This window comes from Macrobrachium rosenbergii, chromosome 27 (genome assembly GCF_040412425.1).
Source record: "Macrobrachium rosenbergii isolate ZJJX-2024 chromosome 27, ASM4041242v1, whole genome shotgun sequence".
Classification (NCBI taxonomy): Eukaryota; Metazoa; Arthropoda; class Malacostraca; order Decapoda; family Palaemonidae; genus Macrobrachium; species Macrobrachium rosenbergii.
In genome coordinates this window covers 9,959,588-9,973,931 of record NC_089767.1, presented here as the reverse complement: position 1 = coordinate 9,973,931, position 14,344 = coordinate 9,959,588, and the positions used below count along the sequence as shown (strand labels likewise).

The 14,344-nt window shown below is 36.2% G+C and overlaps 1 protein-coding gene across 11 annotated transcripts in view; it reads left to right on the top strand.

The window, feature by feature from the left end:
• Positions 1-6,078, top strand: part of cpo (couch potato) — a 329,161-nt gene extending 323,083 nt beyond the window's left edge. For all 11 annotated transcript variants that reach the window (XR_010857445.1, XM_067128853.1, XM_067128849.1 and 8 more), the window contains one exon: positions 1,174-6,078. Coding sequence is in view for 10 of the 11 variants with exons in the window: in XM_067128853.1 (XP_066984954.1) it covers positions 1,174-1,251 (78 nt within the window). In the remaining variant the exon portion in view is untranslated. The remainder of the gene's footprint in view (positions 1-1,173) is intronic.
• The last annotated feature ends 8,266 nt before the right edge of the window (positions 6,079-14,344 follow it).

Sequence of the window (14,344 nt, the reverse complement as noted above, 5' to 3'; positions counted from 1 at the left end):
TTCCTTCTTGTGCTGCCTATAGGTTCTCGTAGATAGATTTATGTGCAGTTACTCTAGCGTGAGGTAAAAGGGGTTTTGATTAGTAACATGTTTTATCAACACAATCTTTGTAAAATGTAAGACTAGAACTCTTGCTCTCGAAAAATTGAAATCTAGACCTTTTGTCGACTATAAAGGTATGTTGCCAAATTTAGGTATATAAAAAGCTACAGTGAACAAAACAAGAGTAGAGATATGGAAAGGTATAACAGAAAAATTCATTATTTCATAAACAGAGCCAGCGCTAATGCCAGGCAATCTGATTTTATTCTTCTCAGATGGAAAATGTATTTCATTAAGTACTTAACAACTGGGATATTTGTATTCTTGTTTAATGTTTCTGGTTTTTTCCTTCGTGTCAGTATCAGTCATTACCGAAGGTTTGGAAATCAGTATGTTTCAATTTATAGTTTACAAACATTGATAGCAGCTGCTGATGCAAATTGAAGTTATGAATGTTCATTGTAATGAGTTGCATTCTTATTCATTGAATAAATGCAAAGTGAACTCTTAAAGGTATTGCCAAGGATTGTACATCCAGTTGTTTGTTAATTTAGATAGTTCAATCCTAGACCTTTAAAAATCTGTGAAATTTTTCTATTTTCTCATTAATTTAAAGTAAAGAAAAGTGATCACCACTTATTGGACTTATATACTTGTGTGTGTATGTGCATCAATGCATTGCCTTACTTTTCCCTGTATTTTCATGTGATGTCTTACAGGAATTTGGGCATCATTTCAAAACTTTCCTCATACAAATATCTTACTCTTTGTGTTCACACATGCATATTGTTTTTTATGTAGCTGAGTGGGTATTTGTTAGTGACTAGATTAAAATCACTTATGATTATTGCAATTTTCATGAAATGTTTTGGAAAAGTTATAACAGTATTAGAGGAAACGTTTTTGAATAAGACCAGTTTCTATAGTTTAGGTAAACAGATCTGATACAGTTTTAGATATAGTAGCACATAAGGTTCCAGATTTGTTTGCTTTAATTTATATTTGGTAAAATTGACCATTTTATAGATACTATACGAATTTATATTAACCTTGATCTGATCTATGTGCAGCTTCACGAATTAAGCATTTTATTGTAACTTTTAGTATTAATGTTACCGTTTATGTTTTCAGGGACACAAGACTGAAACTGATGGAGCCCCGACCTGCAGCCCACATGGAGCGCCTGGCTTCATAACTGTTCTGGCTTGAAAGAAGATAAAAGAATCTTTAAACAAATATAAAGAACGTTCAAACGGTATATATTAAAGTTTGACACGACGGCATATCACTGTCATGAAAGGATGTACAGAAAAAAAAGAGAAATATATCCTTTTATATTTGTAGGGAAATTATTTGCTCCGAAAGTCAAGTGCAAATGAGAAAGATATGTTGATTTGATTGATGTATTGATTCTTGTGATTTATGCAGATTTAATATAATCTTATTAATGATCTCTTTTTCTTTCTAAAGGGTCATACTTATTGTACCTAGAGTTTGAGCCAGAGTTTGCATTCCCAACCCAGTCCTACCCAAAGATACAGTATAACCTATATCCTCCTCTCCCTCCCCACCCCACCCCATCCCCACCCCCACCCCATTCAATACTTATCCCAGCTATACTTGTAAAGTGTTTGTTATGGGATTCATTAAATGAGAAGAGCTGCAGTCAGTACTTAGGATATATTGCATGTATAAAAGAATTTCTGAAATGATATATCAATTCTTTATATGCTTTACTTTAAGTTGTAAGGGGAAGTGAAGGGTTTGCTATCTACAATTACCTTTTTTTCAAAGACAAAGTTGGAATATGGATGAAAACATAATTTTCATTCTTACCTTAATATTGCTCTTTCACGACAAACCCGATTTTCATAGAGATATTTAGGATATTTAATAAGCTTTTCATGCCGTATGCTTGCTGTAACCTTCTTTAGAATGGGGAGTATGAGAGTTTTGCAACACACATTCTTATACCTGATGTGTTCTTCTCGAATGACAAAGGAATCTCAGGCACATGTAGGTCCTATAATACTGTACTAACATATTTAAGTAAAAGACAACAATATGCCTAACACTAATATACAAATACAGTGCTGTACAGCTCTGTACTCGTACGGTTAATGCGTCGGAGAGTTATATTTATCATATCATCCACACATACACATATATATATTATATATATTTAAAGTACATACACACCTCATGATTCCACATTGATTGTTCCTTGTATGTACCAAAGAATTCTAGTTCATATAGGAAGCTGTACCAAAGGTCATATTCCGCTGCTCTTGATAGGTAGGAGCAAGCATGGGCATGAATTAGATTAGAAGAAAATATTTTTTGAGTGTATGATTATAAGCCAGATACAAGATGTGCTTCTGTAGTAAGTCCTGGCAAGCATCTGAGTGAGAGTGACTGAGCTAGAGTGTGAGAAAGCATGCTCATTCATGAGGGAGCTTTTCAATTTAACATGAAAAATGAGGTGCTCATATCATATATATATATTATAAACATATATATAAACAATTGCACCTTGGATTTTTATGTTTACCAGTGTTTCAAATGTGTAGTTTTAATTTGCCTACCATCCTAAAAAGAAAAAAAAAACTCTTTGGTGTGTCAGTTGATATAAAGCTATGTTTATTGACAGCAATAAACCTTTTTGATTCATGAAGTGGCGCAACATGCATGGATGTATACCACATATGGTTGTTATTTGCTGGTGCAACTCAGCTGTTGTGACCTGGAGTCTTTTGAAGATAGAGCGTGTGGTGTATTGCCATGTGGTTCGATGTAAATAGTGGTTTTTCTGCTAAAAGTGTTAGAAGATATTGATTGTCCATATTTTTTGCCTCTATATTCCGTTCCACTATCCCAGTCTTGGTTGTTGATGTTTAAAATCTAATATGTATGAGATACATTACTAAGCCAGTGGAGGCTCACTGTTGGAATATTAGACTTGCCCTGCTACGCTTAATTCAGAAAATTCAAAGGTTTCAAGTTGTATTTTTTTGAAGATGCTCATTTTCTTTATTATTTTTTGTGTAAATCCTTTTTTGTACAAATCTGTAGGCTTTGTGATACTTCTGCCTCATACTGTACTTGAAATGTTTTTAAGTCTAGTTAGGAGCTGTAGCATTGGGCAAGTCCACATTACTGTCTCGGTTGCTGAATGTGGTATTAGTATACATATCTGTTTTGTCATATCGTAGTATGTATTTATCAGTGTTTCTTAGGAGGCATACATGTTTCTCATTAACTTAATTGTAATTAAGTTTCTGATGTCCTATTAACGGGATTTTGAATTTTAAACGAGTAATTAGGATGAGTGTTAAGCTTTAAGTGATGAACCTGTGTGCCCCCGTGTCTAGGCTGGGGCACAGCAATCCAAAAACAGTAGCTGCTTTGGTGACTGAAAGTAGTTGCTGTCTTTGTGATTACATGCAGTTACTGCTTTTTTAAGTAGCAAGCAGTTGCTGCTTTTGAATGCTTGTGTGTCCCGCCTACTACTGGATGAACTACCAGTGGTTACCCTCAAGCTTGGTGGGTATAATTTCATGTCTGATCTGAGGAGATGCAGAAGTGTTCTTGCTATCACCACTGCAGAAACAAGTAGCCTGTCCAGGAGTCTGTCTCTCACGTAAAGAAATCTCTCAGTAAACTAGCTCCATTACAATGTCATATATCATAAGAATGACCTACTGATTGAAAAGGGGTAAAGTAATGTTTGTACTCTTGGAATTCTCCATTCATTCCCTGGGCAGGTACTTCTTTTTAGCAGATGACAGGAGGTCTCTGCTCAAGGTAAAAATATAAAAGTAAAAAAAAAAATTTGTGAGTAAGACAGCCCTGATTTTTGTGCTCAGTATACACTGTGATCTTACAGGTAGCTTGGTGTCCCCTCTATTGCCTTGTGAGGAAATGCCTAAAAATATCCTTCTGCACCTGTGTATATAAAGCCTCAGCTTAGACGTGAAACTCGCAGCTTGATACTTCTCCGTCCATTTTGAAAACTGTAGCTGTTATGAGCTCAACAGGTGATGTTCTTTTAGTACATATCAATGGGCAGTCAGGTGAGAAGATGCTGCTATGGTGTGTTTCCCAGAAGAGTCATTCAAATGGTTCAGTAGTGTTCCTTATGTCCCTTTAAAAGCTGTGCTTAATCTCTTGATACGGTACCGTTTTTCAGAAAAGACAAAAGTCAAAGCCATAGTCTCTAGATCTTCTCATCTGAAAAATCGGCCCGTCGGCTTTTCTAGAGGGCCTTCATATACATCTAATAAAGTGGTTGTGTCAAAACACCACATTTATCCAAACCAGTGTTCAGCCATTTCTTTCAAAGGTTGAAGTTTTATTCTTACTGCATAATTATTAAGTGCCCTTTCTAGAATTGTCCAATATTCTATGCCTTACAACAAGATAACGAAGCCATTTTTTAAGGAATATTATGTTAATAGTTTCTGCAGATTATATAAGGAGCATTCCATTGGTTTTTGAAGGTTACTAGAAATGTCATATTTCAACCAATGTTTGGAATTTAGTTGGCAAATTGTGTTTTGTGGAGAAATTTGTACTTAAAACAATTTTGTATATTTTGACAAAAAAAATTTGGTAAGGTATATTTTATTGCTCTGCTTATTTTTGTTTCCTTTATTTAACAAAAGTTATTGTTATTTCTATTATTTTAATATATTTTTTCAGTTCGTAATTACCTTTAGTTCTGCAGGTCAGTAGCTTTGCTGCATTATGTCGTTTTCCCTACATAATTGCCTATTATGTGTGTTGTAGAGACAAGTGACCTTTAAATTGAACCACTTTGCTTGCACATGTCTGCCATCTCAGTAAGGACATCTAGATTAGGTTGTTGTTGCTCTCATGCCCAGGCTCCTCTCATCTCATCTGGCAATACTACTACTATGACTGTCACTACTTCTTTAAGCCTATCAAAGTTATATATACATATATATATTTTTAAAAACTATTGGTTATCAATATTTTATGGAGTTTTTGTTTTCATTTTCTTTCTTTTGATCCATTGCATGGAAATTAATCCTCTTTTATGAAGCCATTTGTAAATGGAATGTCTAGCAATAATATTTGTTGGCTGTTGAGAAAGCCTTCAGCCTAACCTAGACCATCCTTTCCAAAACACATCAGTGGGCTTGTGTTAGCAAAGTTATTCTAGCAGCAGACTAGGCTGTAGATAAACCCCGGCAGTATGTAAATTGTTATAAACAATGCCAATTAGGATTGTGAATAATTTGTTGATTGAACTCATTCGGAATTTCGTATTTGCATTCTACTTAGAGAGGATTTGTATCATTGCAACCTGCCCTAAAACCTGTCCTAGTTTGCTGTCCACGTTTACCTCAGCGAAACAAGAATGTTCTATTGGGAAAGAGAGTGGTTGCTAACTGCCCCCTATGGATTTGGTTATTTGAAGTTGGTGGTTTCTTTTGTAATATTATTAGATAATATGAATCTCGGCTTGATATATTCCTGTTGCGTGTTATTAATCTACTTAGAGTAAAAATATGCCTAATACTGTGATTTTGCTAAGCAATTTTTGTGGCAGTGACAAGATGATTGTAATATGTTATCCCATTAATTTGGTAGTTAAAATTGAAGTATTGATTTATATACCTGAAGTGCTCCAAAATCCCTTAATTTTATCAAATAGGAGACCAACAGGGATAAATTTGTATTAATGATGTTGGTCATCATGTAATTAGATCTGATACATTGCAAACCAAAGGAAGATAATCTATTTTTTTATTTTTAGTCTTACTGTCTTGTTGACTTGAGTTATTTGTAGCAATATATTCTTGGAGGAGTTATGATGATTTATCTTTATTATCAGTTTTTATCATTTGTCAATAAGCAAGGTAGTTTTGCAACCATGTGGAGTACTAGTCAGGATACCACATTTTGTTGAGTAATGTATGAGGATACCACTAAGTGTACGACATTGTCATTATAACTATATCATATCGTGTATAGGGTCCAAAGGCGGGGTATAAAAACTTATAGTGAAGACTCAGCTGTTTTACTTTAGACTTAAAACCTTGATTTCCTGTTTTTCATTTAATTATATTTGGTTCAGTAAGGACAGTAGTTTTTCCTTTGCTGCCCTTATCAAAACTTTTGTCTCCGTCTCCCCTATCTTCTTGGCCCCTTTCTTATCGGAAATCCTCCACTCCGCTCACTTTCATCTTCCATGTGAAATGAAAGGAGCTACACATTAAGCAGATGGACCTTGATTTAAAGTTGAAGAAAATTAGCCTAATTTATAAGCACTACAGAAGCTATATCACCTTTGAATTCATTGTTAGGACTCCCAACGTAGATTTGTCATTAAGTGTAATATTAAAGTTACAACTGTACAGGTTTTGAACTGCTCATCAGACTTTTGGTTTTGAATAATACCCTGATTTTCTTGACAATATTTGAGTAGTCTCATAAATAATATAACATTTAACTGAAAGTCTCGGCCAACTATAAATATGAGAAAAATAGTTTGAAAACAAATTTTAATACCATGTTGCACATCCTATGCTACTGTTAAACTTGTCCCCCCTAATCATGTAATAATTCCTCAACACAGGCACTTATTTTGTAATATGAATTATTCTTCACTCGTGAAATTGTTTAATTTATGGTTCAGTTCTTTGGCAGAAGTGTCTCTTATAATTTATTTTGTAGTGTTTTAATTCCATCTGTACAACGAGAATTGACAAAAGTTAACAGCACTGTATGGACTAGATTGATACCCTAAATATCCCCAGAAATGAATAATAAGTACTTTCCCTGAGTATGCTGAAGTTCACCTTCCAACATTTTGAGCTGTAATACAAGTTGTTCATATAAACTACAAACTTTTGCTTCCCAGATTCCTTTTGTACCACTATTGGTTTGTGTTGTGTTGCAAACTAGGTTATGTCAGTGTGGTTTATGTCAACTAGGAGATGAGGTAGCTCCTAATCCACTAAGAGGTTTCACACGTTTGTTTTTGTGTATCCAGTTGGATACACTGTACTGTATTAGGTAAACTCTTGATAAATAGTAGTCACTTTACATGAGTAAACCCTGTAGACCAGTCCTAAGCACCTAACCTGGTCGCTGAAGTGAGTGCATGTACCTATGTTATTCATTAACACCCAATTTTTCTGCTAGAATTCATTTTTGGGGAAAGATCTTTGCGGAATACAGTACTGTACAGTACTATATTGGTATGCTCTCTTCTTTAATTTATTATAAATGCTTGAAAGTGTAATTTTCTTTTTTGTTTGTCGTAGCATTTTCATTGATACTTTTAAGAAATGAAATTTGTGGGTATCAATGTTATTTCTTTTCATCATGCCATGATTTCTTTCATGATTGTGTGTTTTGCAGCATTTGCTACATGGTCTAGTTGGAAGGAAAAGAAATGGTAAAGAGACCAAACATTCAACACTGATTCACACCTGGTGTGCAATTGACAGAGTATAGTACCTATGAAGAGTGCAGACTCTGGATAGAAGAATTATGGTCCAAGTGTGAGAACACACAGCCTAGCCGTAGCATAGGAAGTGGAAGGCAACTCTTAAAACCAAGGAAAAATATCAGCTGGAGCCAATATGTGTGTGTGTGTGAGTGCCTTGCCTGAAACATCCCCTACCTACAAGGATGCAGGCATGACTTGCAATAATAATAGGAACAGATGAAGTTTGTACAGTCCTAGATTTTCAAAATACAATCAGTATGATGATCTTCAGAATGGACCTTTTGGTAGACTGCATTTTGTATTGTCATCTATCTTTGATGTGATAATTACTTACGAGGTGCAAATGTTGTACGAGTTAAACTGCTGTTGAGACTTCATGGATACTATTTACGTCAGCAACAGAACAGGTGCTGTACACCTTAGAATAGTCAATACTGTATCATGGTTGCTAATAAGTTCATTGGACGTCTTGTCAAAACTTTAGCAGCTGTAATTCAAGATTACTAATAGGATAGCACTCAAATCCAGGATTCTGTAGAATGACAAGACTTGAGTGCAATATCATGACAGATTTAGACAGCCAGTCAAGTTAAGGAGTAGGACCAGGGTTTTTCTATAGAATCTTAAGTCCATTTGCATGGGAACCTTAGGATGGTGCTGAAAAGAGGACCGAGGAGCTGCCAGAACCAGTGAGATTAATGTATGTACACAGACATTTATTGGGAGTTAATTAAAAAAGGACAAAGTACTTTATCTTCATCATTCTATGTTGTTGAGCGAGCTGGGTCTCCCATGGGAGCAGTTACAAATCAAACCAAGTACCATTTACTAAATGGCATTGTTGAACTCTTCAGCTGACAGCCCCAAATGATAACCTGTGCTTTAATTGTGTAGTGTCTCGTCCTTTTCAGGTCATTGCCATAGAAAATCTAATGGGATCAGGATAAAGGCTAGCAGCAACCAAACTATGACCAGGATAACAGGAAGAACTAGGAGTGATGAGAGGATGGATGACCATGACGTAGGACCAAAGGATACATGTCAAGTAGCTGCGGTTCTTGAAGACACTAAAGGCATTCAGTGATGGCTGACATGTACATACTGAAAGTTTTTATGTATTTTGGCTTCAAGGACATCGTGAATAAATATGAACTTCAATATAATGCAGATTTGCAGTGAAAGATTGTTTCCATGAAATTAAAAAATTAGTCTCAAGAAGGGACAGCAACAGAAGAGCTCGAGTCATAAGTTAAGGGTCTTAAGAGGTAAACTTGGGTATCTTTCATGGAAACTGCGTGAGGATGCTTTGGGAGAAACTTTCTTTGTCCAGAAGAGAATGCTACTAGTTTTGTTGTTTTTACCTTGGTGAGAAGTTTTAAAAATCTTTATATGGTTGACCAAAGACCAATAGCTATGACCTTGGCAGCAAGAGATGTTCTAACTGCCTATAGTCTGCTCTTCATTTTCCTTCTGGCAAGCAACTGATCTACTGGTGTATTGTACTCTCTACACCACTAGTATATAAGAAGCCACCTAATTTTATTTAAAGAAATAATTCTTAATAGACCTCACTTCTCAGGTGTCAATGGAGAACATTTATTTAGACCTGCATGAATTAGAAAATGTATCCTAAAGGGCAGTGTTTTGAGTGGCAATAAACACTATTACAGATCATGTTACCAAATGCAATTCAAAATAGTTTGTATGTGGATGACTTTGACATACTATTCTGTATTCTTAAACTTATGACATGCCCAGCATACTGTTAACATTACCATCACAAAATTAGATGCAGGGTAGCGTCAGTATGCTTTCAGCTTTTGTACATAAATACTGAAAGCAGTTGTTTCTATCACATGGAAAACAAATAATAATACTGAACAAAAATAAGAACCGTGCTAATGCTTATATGAAACGGTGGTATTTTGGTTTAATCTTTGATACACTCAAAAGCTGGAAACCAAATATTGCTCACATAGAAACCAAAGGAGTGCACCTCAATTGGTGCACTGTAGGCATTACTTAAAGTTCTTTGCAGCAACCTCTTTTACTGTACCTCCGTTCTTATTATCTTTTCTTCCATCTTACTTTCCACCCTCTCCTAACAATCGATTCATTGTGCAACGCGACGTTTTGATTCTGTTGTATCTTTCAAACCATTTTATAGTCAATTTCCGTTTCAACGCAGAATGACCTCATAGGTCCCAGCACTTGGCCTTTGGCCTAAATTTTATATTCTATTTGATTGAGCCTGATAAAACCAACACACTCAGCTTGATGAGGGGATAGATCTACACTGATGTCAATATACAATGAAGGATTCGAGCCCGAATTGGAATTTTCGAGTCCACACCAATTAAATCTGTGCAAGTTGAGTGATGAACCTCTTTTCTCTCACTTCATCGAAACTTAGGAACCATTAAGTGCTATAAAGATTCAGGAAAGTGGCTTGCGAACTAAAGAACTTTTAAGGCTTAACATTCGCATTTGGAACTGTAGGATTTACTGCAGTGTCATCAGTAATGTATCTCTTTTCACAGAATTGTCTGCATTATGGTTAACAGTTGAGATTATTGAAATCCTGCCACCACAGAAACATGTAATTATCAGTGACTTCAGAAGTGCTTTGAAAGTCCTCCAAAATTATTGTCCAAAAAATATATTTGTTCAATATTTTAAATTTTCACTCCACAAATTATACAAAACTGTTATAAAATACTAATATATGTCGGGTCCTTGCATACGTAGGGATCAGAGGAAATGAATATGCGATAAGGTGGCCAAAGCTGCAGCCAGTATTATTAAATAATATTCTTTGTACTGTTAGTGACTTGTTATTAAAGTGTCTCTAAGGGTTCGTCCACACTATCAGACAGTGCCTGTAGGGCAAACATTTTTACCATATCACGATGGGGTGAAGGAATGAGCACCAATGTTGCCAAAAGCAAGAATGCCACGGAAACCGATCTTCCTGGTAATGTTCAAGTGTTTGTAGTTTAGACAATGTGTGGCTGCCAAAGGCGTGGAACGACGACACTGGCAGGCACACGATTCCAGAAGTAACATGTTTACTGTAAGCCCTCTGGCAGATGGTTTCTAAAGTCTGACTTGTACCCATCTTGCAGTTCACGCAAAATCATTGCATGACTTCTTGTACTTCTAAGTAACCATTCCCTTTTCGCACTTCCTTGTTACGACAAAGCATAGAAATTATTATACTGCAAAGTGCCATTTTCTTTATTTTCCTTTTTGCCTTGCTGTGCACCATGACAATGAATTAGTGTTGCACTGGACTCTGGCAACAACCAGCTAACTCTTAAGGCCTATTTCAATTGAGTCAAGTACTTTCGTGAGTGTGTGTGTGTTTATGGACATAGGTATTCAAACTTTGCCCGCCAGTCTTTGTCTGGTGACCGAGTGAAGACACAATGGGACCAAGATAGATCTGGTAGCACTGTTTCTTGCCAGATCCATAACCATGGTTTTTGCGTTTCTGACGTCCTCGGCATTCATTGCCGTTCCCCATGACGATCTGTTAACAATGTCCGTCGAGCACTCTGATCGTGTGGATACACCCTAAAACTCAACATTTTCAATAAATGATAAGGTTGTGAGATAAATCTAAAAAAAAAAAAAAAAAAATCAAAACTTTTAACCAATGGTTGGATTTGGTGTTTTTTATTTCATAAAGAATGCCATGTTGATGTAATATTATCCAATCTTCAAACTGTCACACTAGTACGACCCATGAGCTTTTGGTGAACAAGCCACACAGCTCAATCCTTGACTGGAAAAAATTCCTTGAAAGAAATTTTGTCAAGATCCACTCATTTTCACTTGTGCATCCATCAAATTTTTAAGGAGTTGCAGTATATTAGATAAGATGTAATATAATCATCAGGCGATCCCTGTGAAAGTCAATATTCATTGGTCTGGTTAAACTATTTATTAATCATAATGTATACCTCTAACCATGGGGCTGTAGTTCTTAGGGGGAAGGATTTGGGTTTGCTATTGGCATTATCCTTCATGTTGGCAGCTGACTTGGACCTCTGTAAGGTTTATGGCACTGGTGTGTTCTATGGAGGATGTTATCAGTGCCATAGCGAAACTAATCACCGGAACATGCAGTTGAGATGTTGGCCATACCTCACAGCTGGTAATGTGGATTTTGAGATCAAACAAATTTTGGGAAATATCGATGAAGATGAAGAAATCTGTAGTTATATAACTAATCTTCAGAAACACTAGAAATTTATGGGAGTACTGGAACACGTCATTTCTTTCAATATTAAGAATATAAAAGATACAAATGTAAGCCTTAGGCCAGAGGACTTTAAATAAATGAAAAACAAGTTCGTTTACATTTTCCACATAAGAAAGCATACTCCATTTTCCTAAATTTTACTCTCCAAAGTAAAGTCACGGAAATGCTTATACCTACGACTATCTTGAACACTTATAAACCGAGTTGTCCTCCACTGAATCTCCCATTGGACCTTCCTGGATTTAAAGTGCTTCCAACATTGATATACTGCTTGTGTGTACTGTAGCGTCTTGACTTTCTTGTCTCCGGGGGGTCATGAGGATAATGATAGCACAGGTGCTAACTCGCATGTACTGCAGCCTCTTGCATTCCTTTTACTGTACAGTACATCCGTTCTTATTTTCTTTCTTCCATCTGACTTTCCACCCCCTCTAACAATTGTTTCATAGTGCAACTGCGAGGTTTTCCTCCTAATACAACTTTCAAATCATCTTACTGTCAATTTCCCTTTCAGCGGTGAACGACTTCATAGGCCCCAGCACTTGGCCTTTGGCCAAAATTCTATATATTCTATCGTAACTCGCATGTAGGGTGCAGTACCATAAGGAAAGGAAACCTGTAAGCACTGACGTTCTTGATTTGAACCGGCACAATGAGAGATGAAAGTATGTCATTACTGTGTATAAATTAATACCATAAGAGTTACACATACACACACACACAAGAATTATTATAGTGCACAATCTTAATATGAAAAAATACCAGCCAGATGGCGATTTCAAGAAATGTTTGCCTAAACAATTAGAGTATTCAGCAGTTGTAAAGCTGTGATTTGTATCTTATGCAAAACTTGAAAACTATATCTCTGTTGAAGAGATTTCTTGTACAGGATCCCCCTTACTCTGCATGCGCATGCAAAAAGGGAAATAATTAGCCAGAGGTAGAAAATATGGCTCCTAGGACCACCTTTCTCATTTAGCCACTACCAACCAAAATACAGCACACTAGTTTAAAGCTGACCTAGTTGTTGGCAACTATAAAGATTAAAAGGAAAAATTGGCATTTGTAGAACAAGAATTTTATCTATGAGACAAAAACTAAAAAAAAAAAAAAAAAAAAATTAGTGTCTCGAAGAAAATATGATAATACACTTTACATTTGTTTTTATTATTTTGATATACCTGTAATACTTATACAAATTATATTGATGACATTTTTCATGGTATCCTTGGCTTTCTTCCAGGTCTTCGGCCTGCTACTACTATATCTACTATTTTTCTGGGCAATGTTACCTCATTCTACATCACATGTTCAAACACATTCTAAATTTTTAGGCGAGATCTGAGCCTAAGCCTTACCAGTGTCCATGATTCTGCTGCACAGGGTAGAACAGGCCTTCTATAACAATGATAAGTCTTGACTTTTACGAAAGTTACATTTTTGTTTGTGAGTATTCCATGCCTTCTCAACTCCTGCTTCACGGTCCAATGTGCCGCAAGAAACATGGTTGTCTCCTTTCCTCTTTCGCCATTTGCTCTACTAATACCGATCATGCACTTCAAATCTCTTTCTCCATGTACAGTTCGTAACTTGAATATCTCTTGTAACGCCGTCTGTTACATTTTGTACACAGCGCCAAGTTTCCCACAAAGGCCGCATGGCTGCTTTTCCTGACTACTTTTTCCCTTGTATTCGTCATATTTTCAAAGTATTGGAAGAGTATCCTAAAGTTGTGGCTACTCTCTCTGTTCTAAGAGATGTGTCCTGGTCTCACTTGAACTGTCAACTCAATTTGTGCAGTCTACTCGTACCGTTTTGAATAATAACTTAACAGAGATCATTTAATACCATCTTTTGAACAACACAATTTTGAAGATTTTCAAAATTACGTTTACCATAATGAAAGTTCAGTTGATCCTGCATATATGATTATTTGGTATATATATTGTATTTGCTTCATATAATTGTGCATAGTTATTTTAGACGCAACTGGAGACTCGCTATGCCAATCGCAGCGGTCGCACTTTTGAAAAATGCCTCTGCTGCATCTAAAACCCATCACTACCGTATTTGTCCAACTCTCCCGAAATTGATGGAATGGAAGTGCTTGTCTGTCAAAGATAAGAAACTTACTCAGGTAAAGCTCCTAGCGTAGCTATACTTTCGGTAAGGAGGCAGTGTTCCCCCGTGGCAGGGCACCCATGGAGGCCAGTCGTCCATCCCAGACGAACAGTTTTCATAAAAGTAATAACAGTAATATTAAAACCAGCTATGATGAACTTCAGATGGCAGGGAACACGACCATGAATAACTCCCCCTAACGGAAGGCCCAGGCTTCGTCGTTTTGGGTCGTATTACCAGAAAGTTAAAGGAAATAAAGGAAAGAAGGTTTTTAAATCTAATCCTGTTCACACTCATTTCAAGGTAAAAATTTATCATACTAAAATCAGACAGAAGGATATGCTCGGAAAAGTTAGGAAACAAATTGCTAACGGAATGACAATTAAGAAAATCATATTCTGGCTAAAATATCAAACCTGTGGTTGATTGAA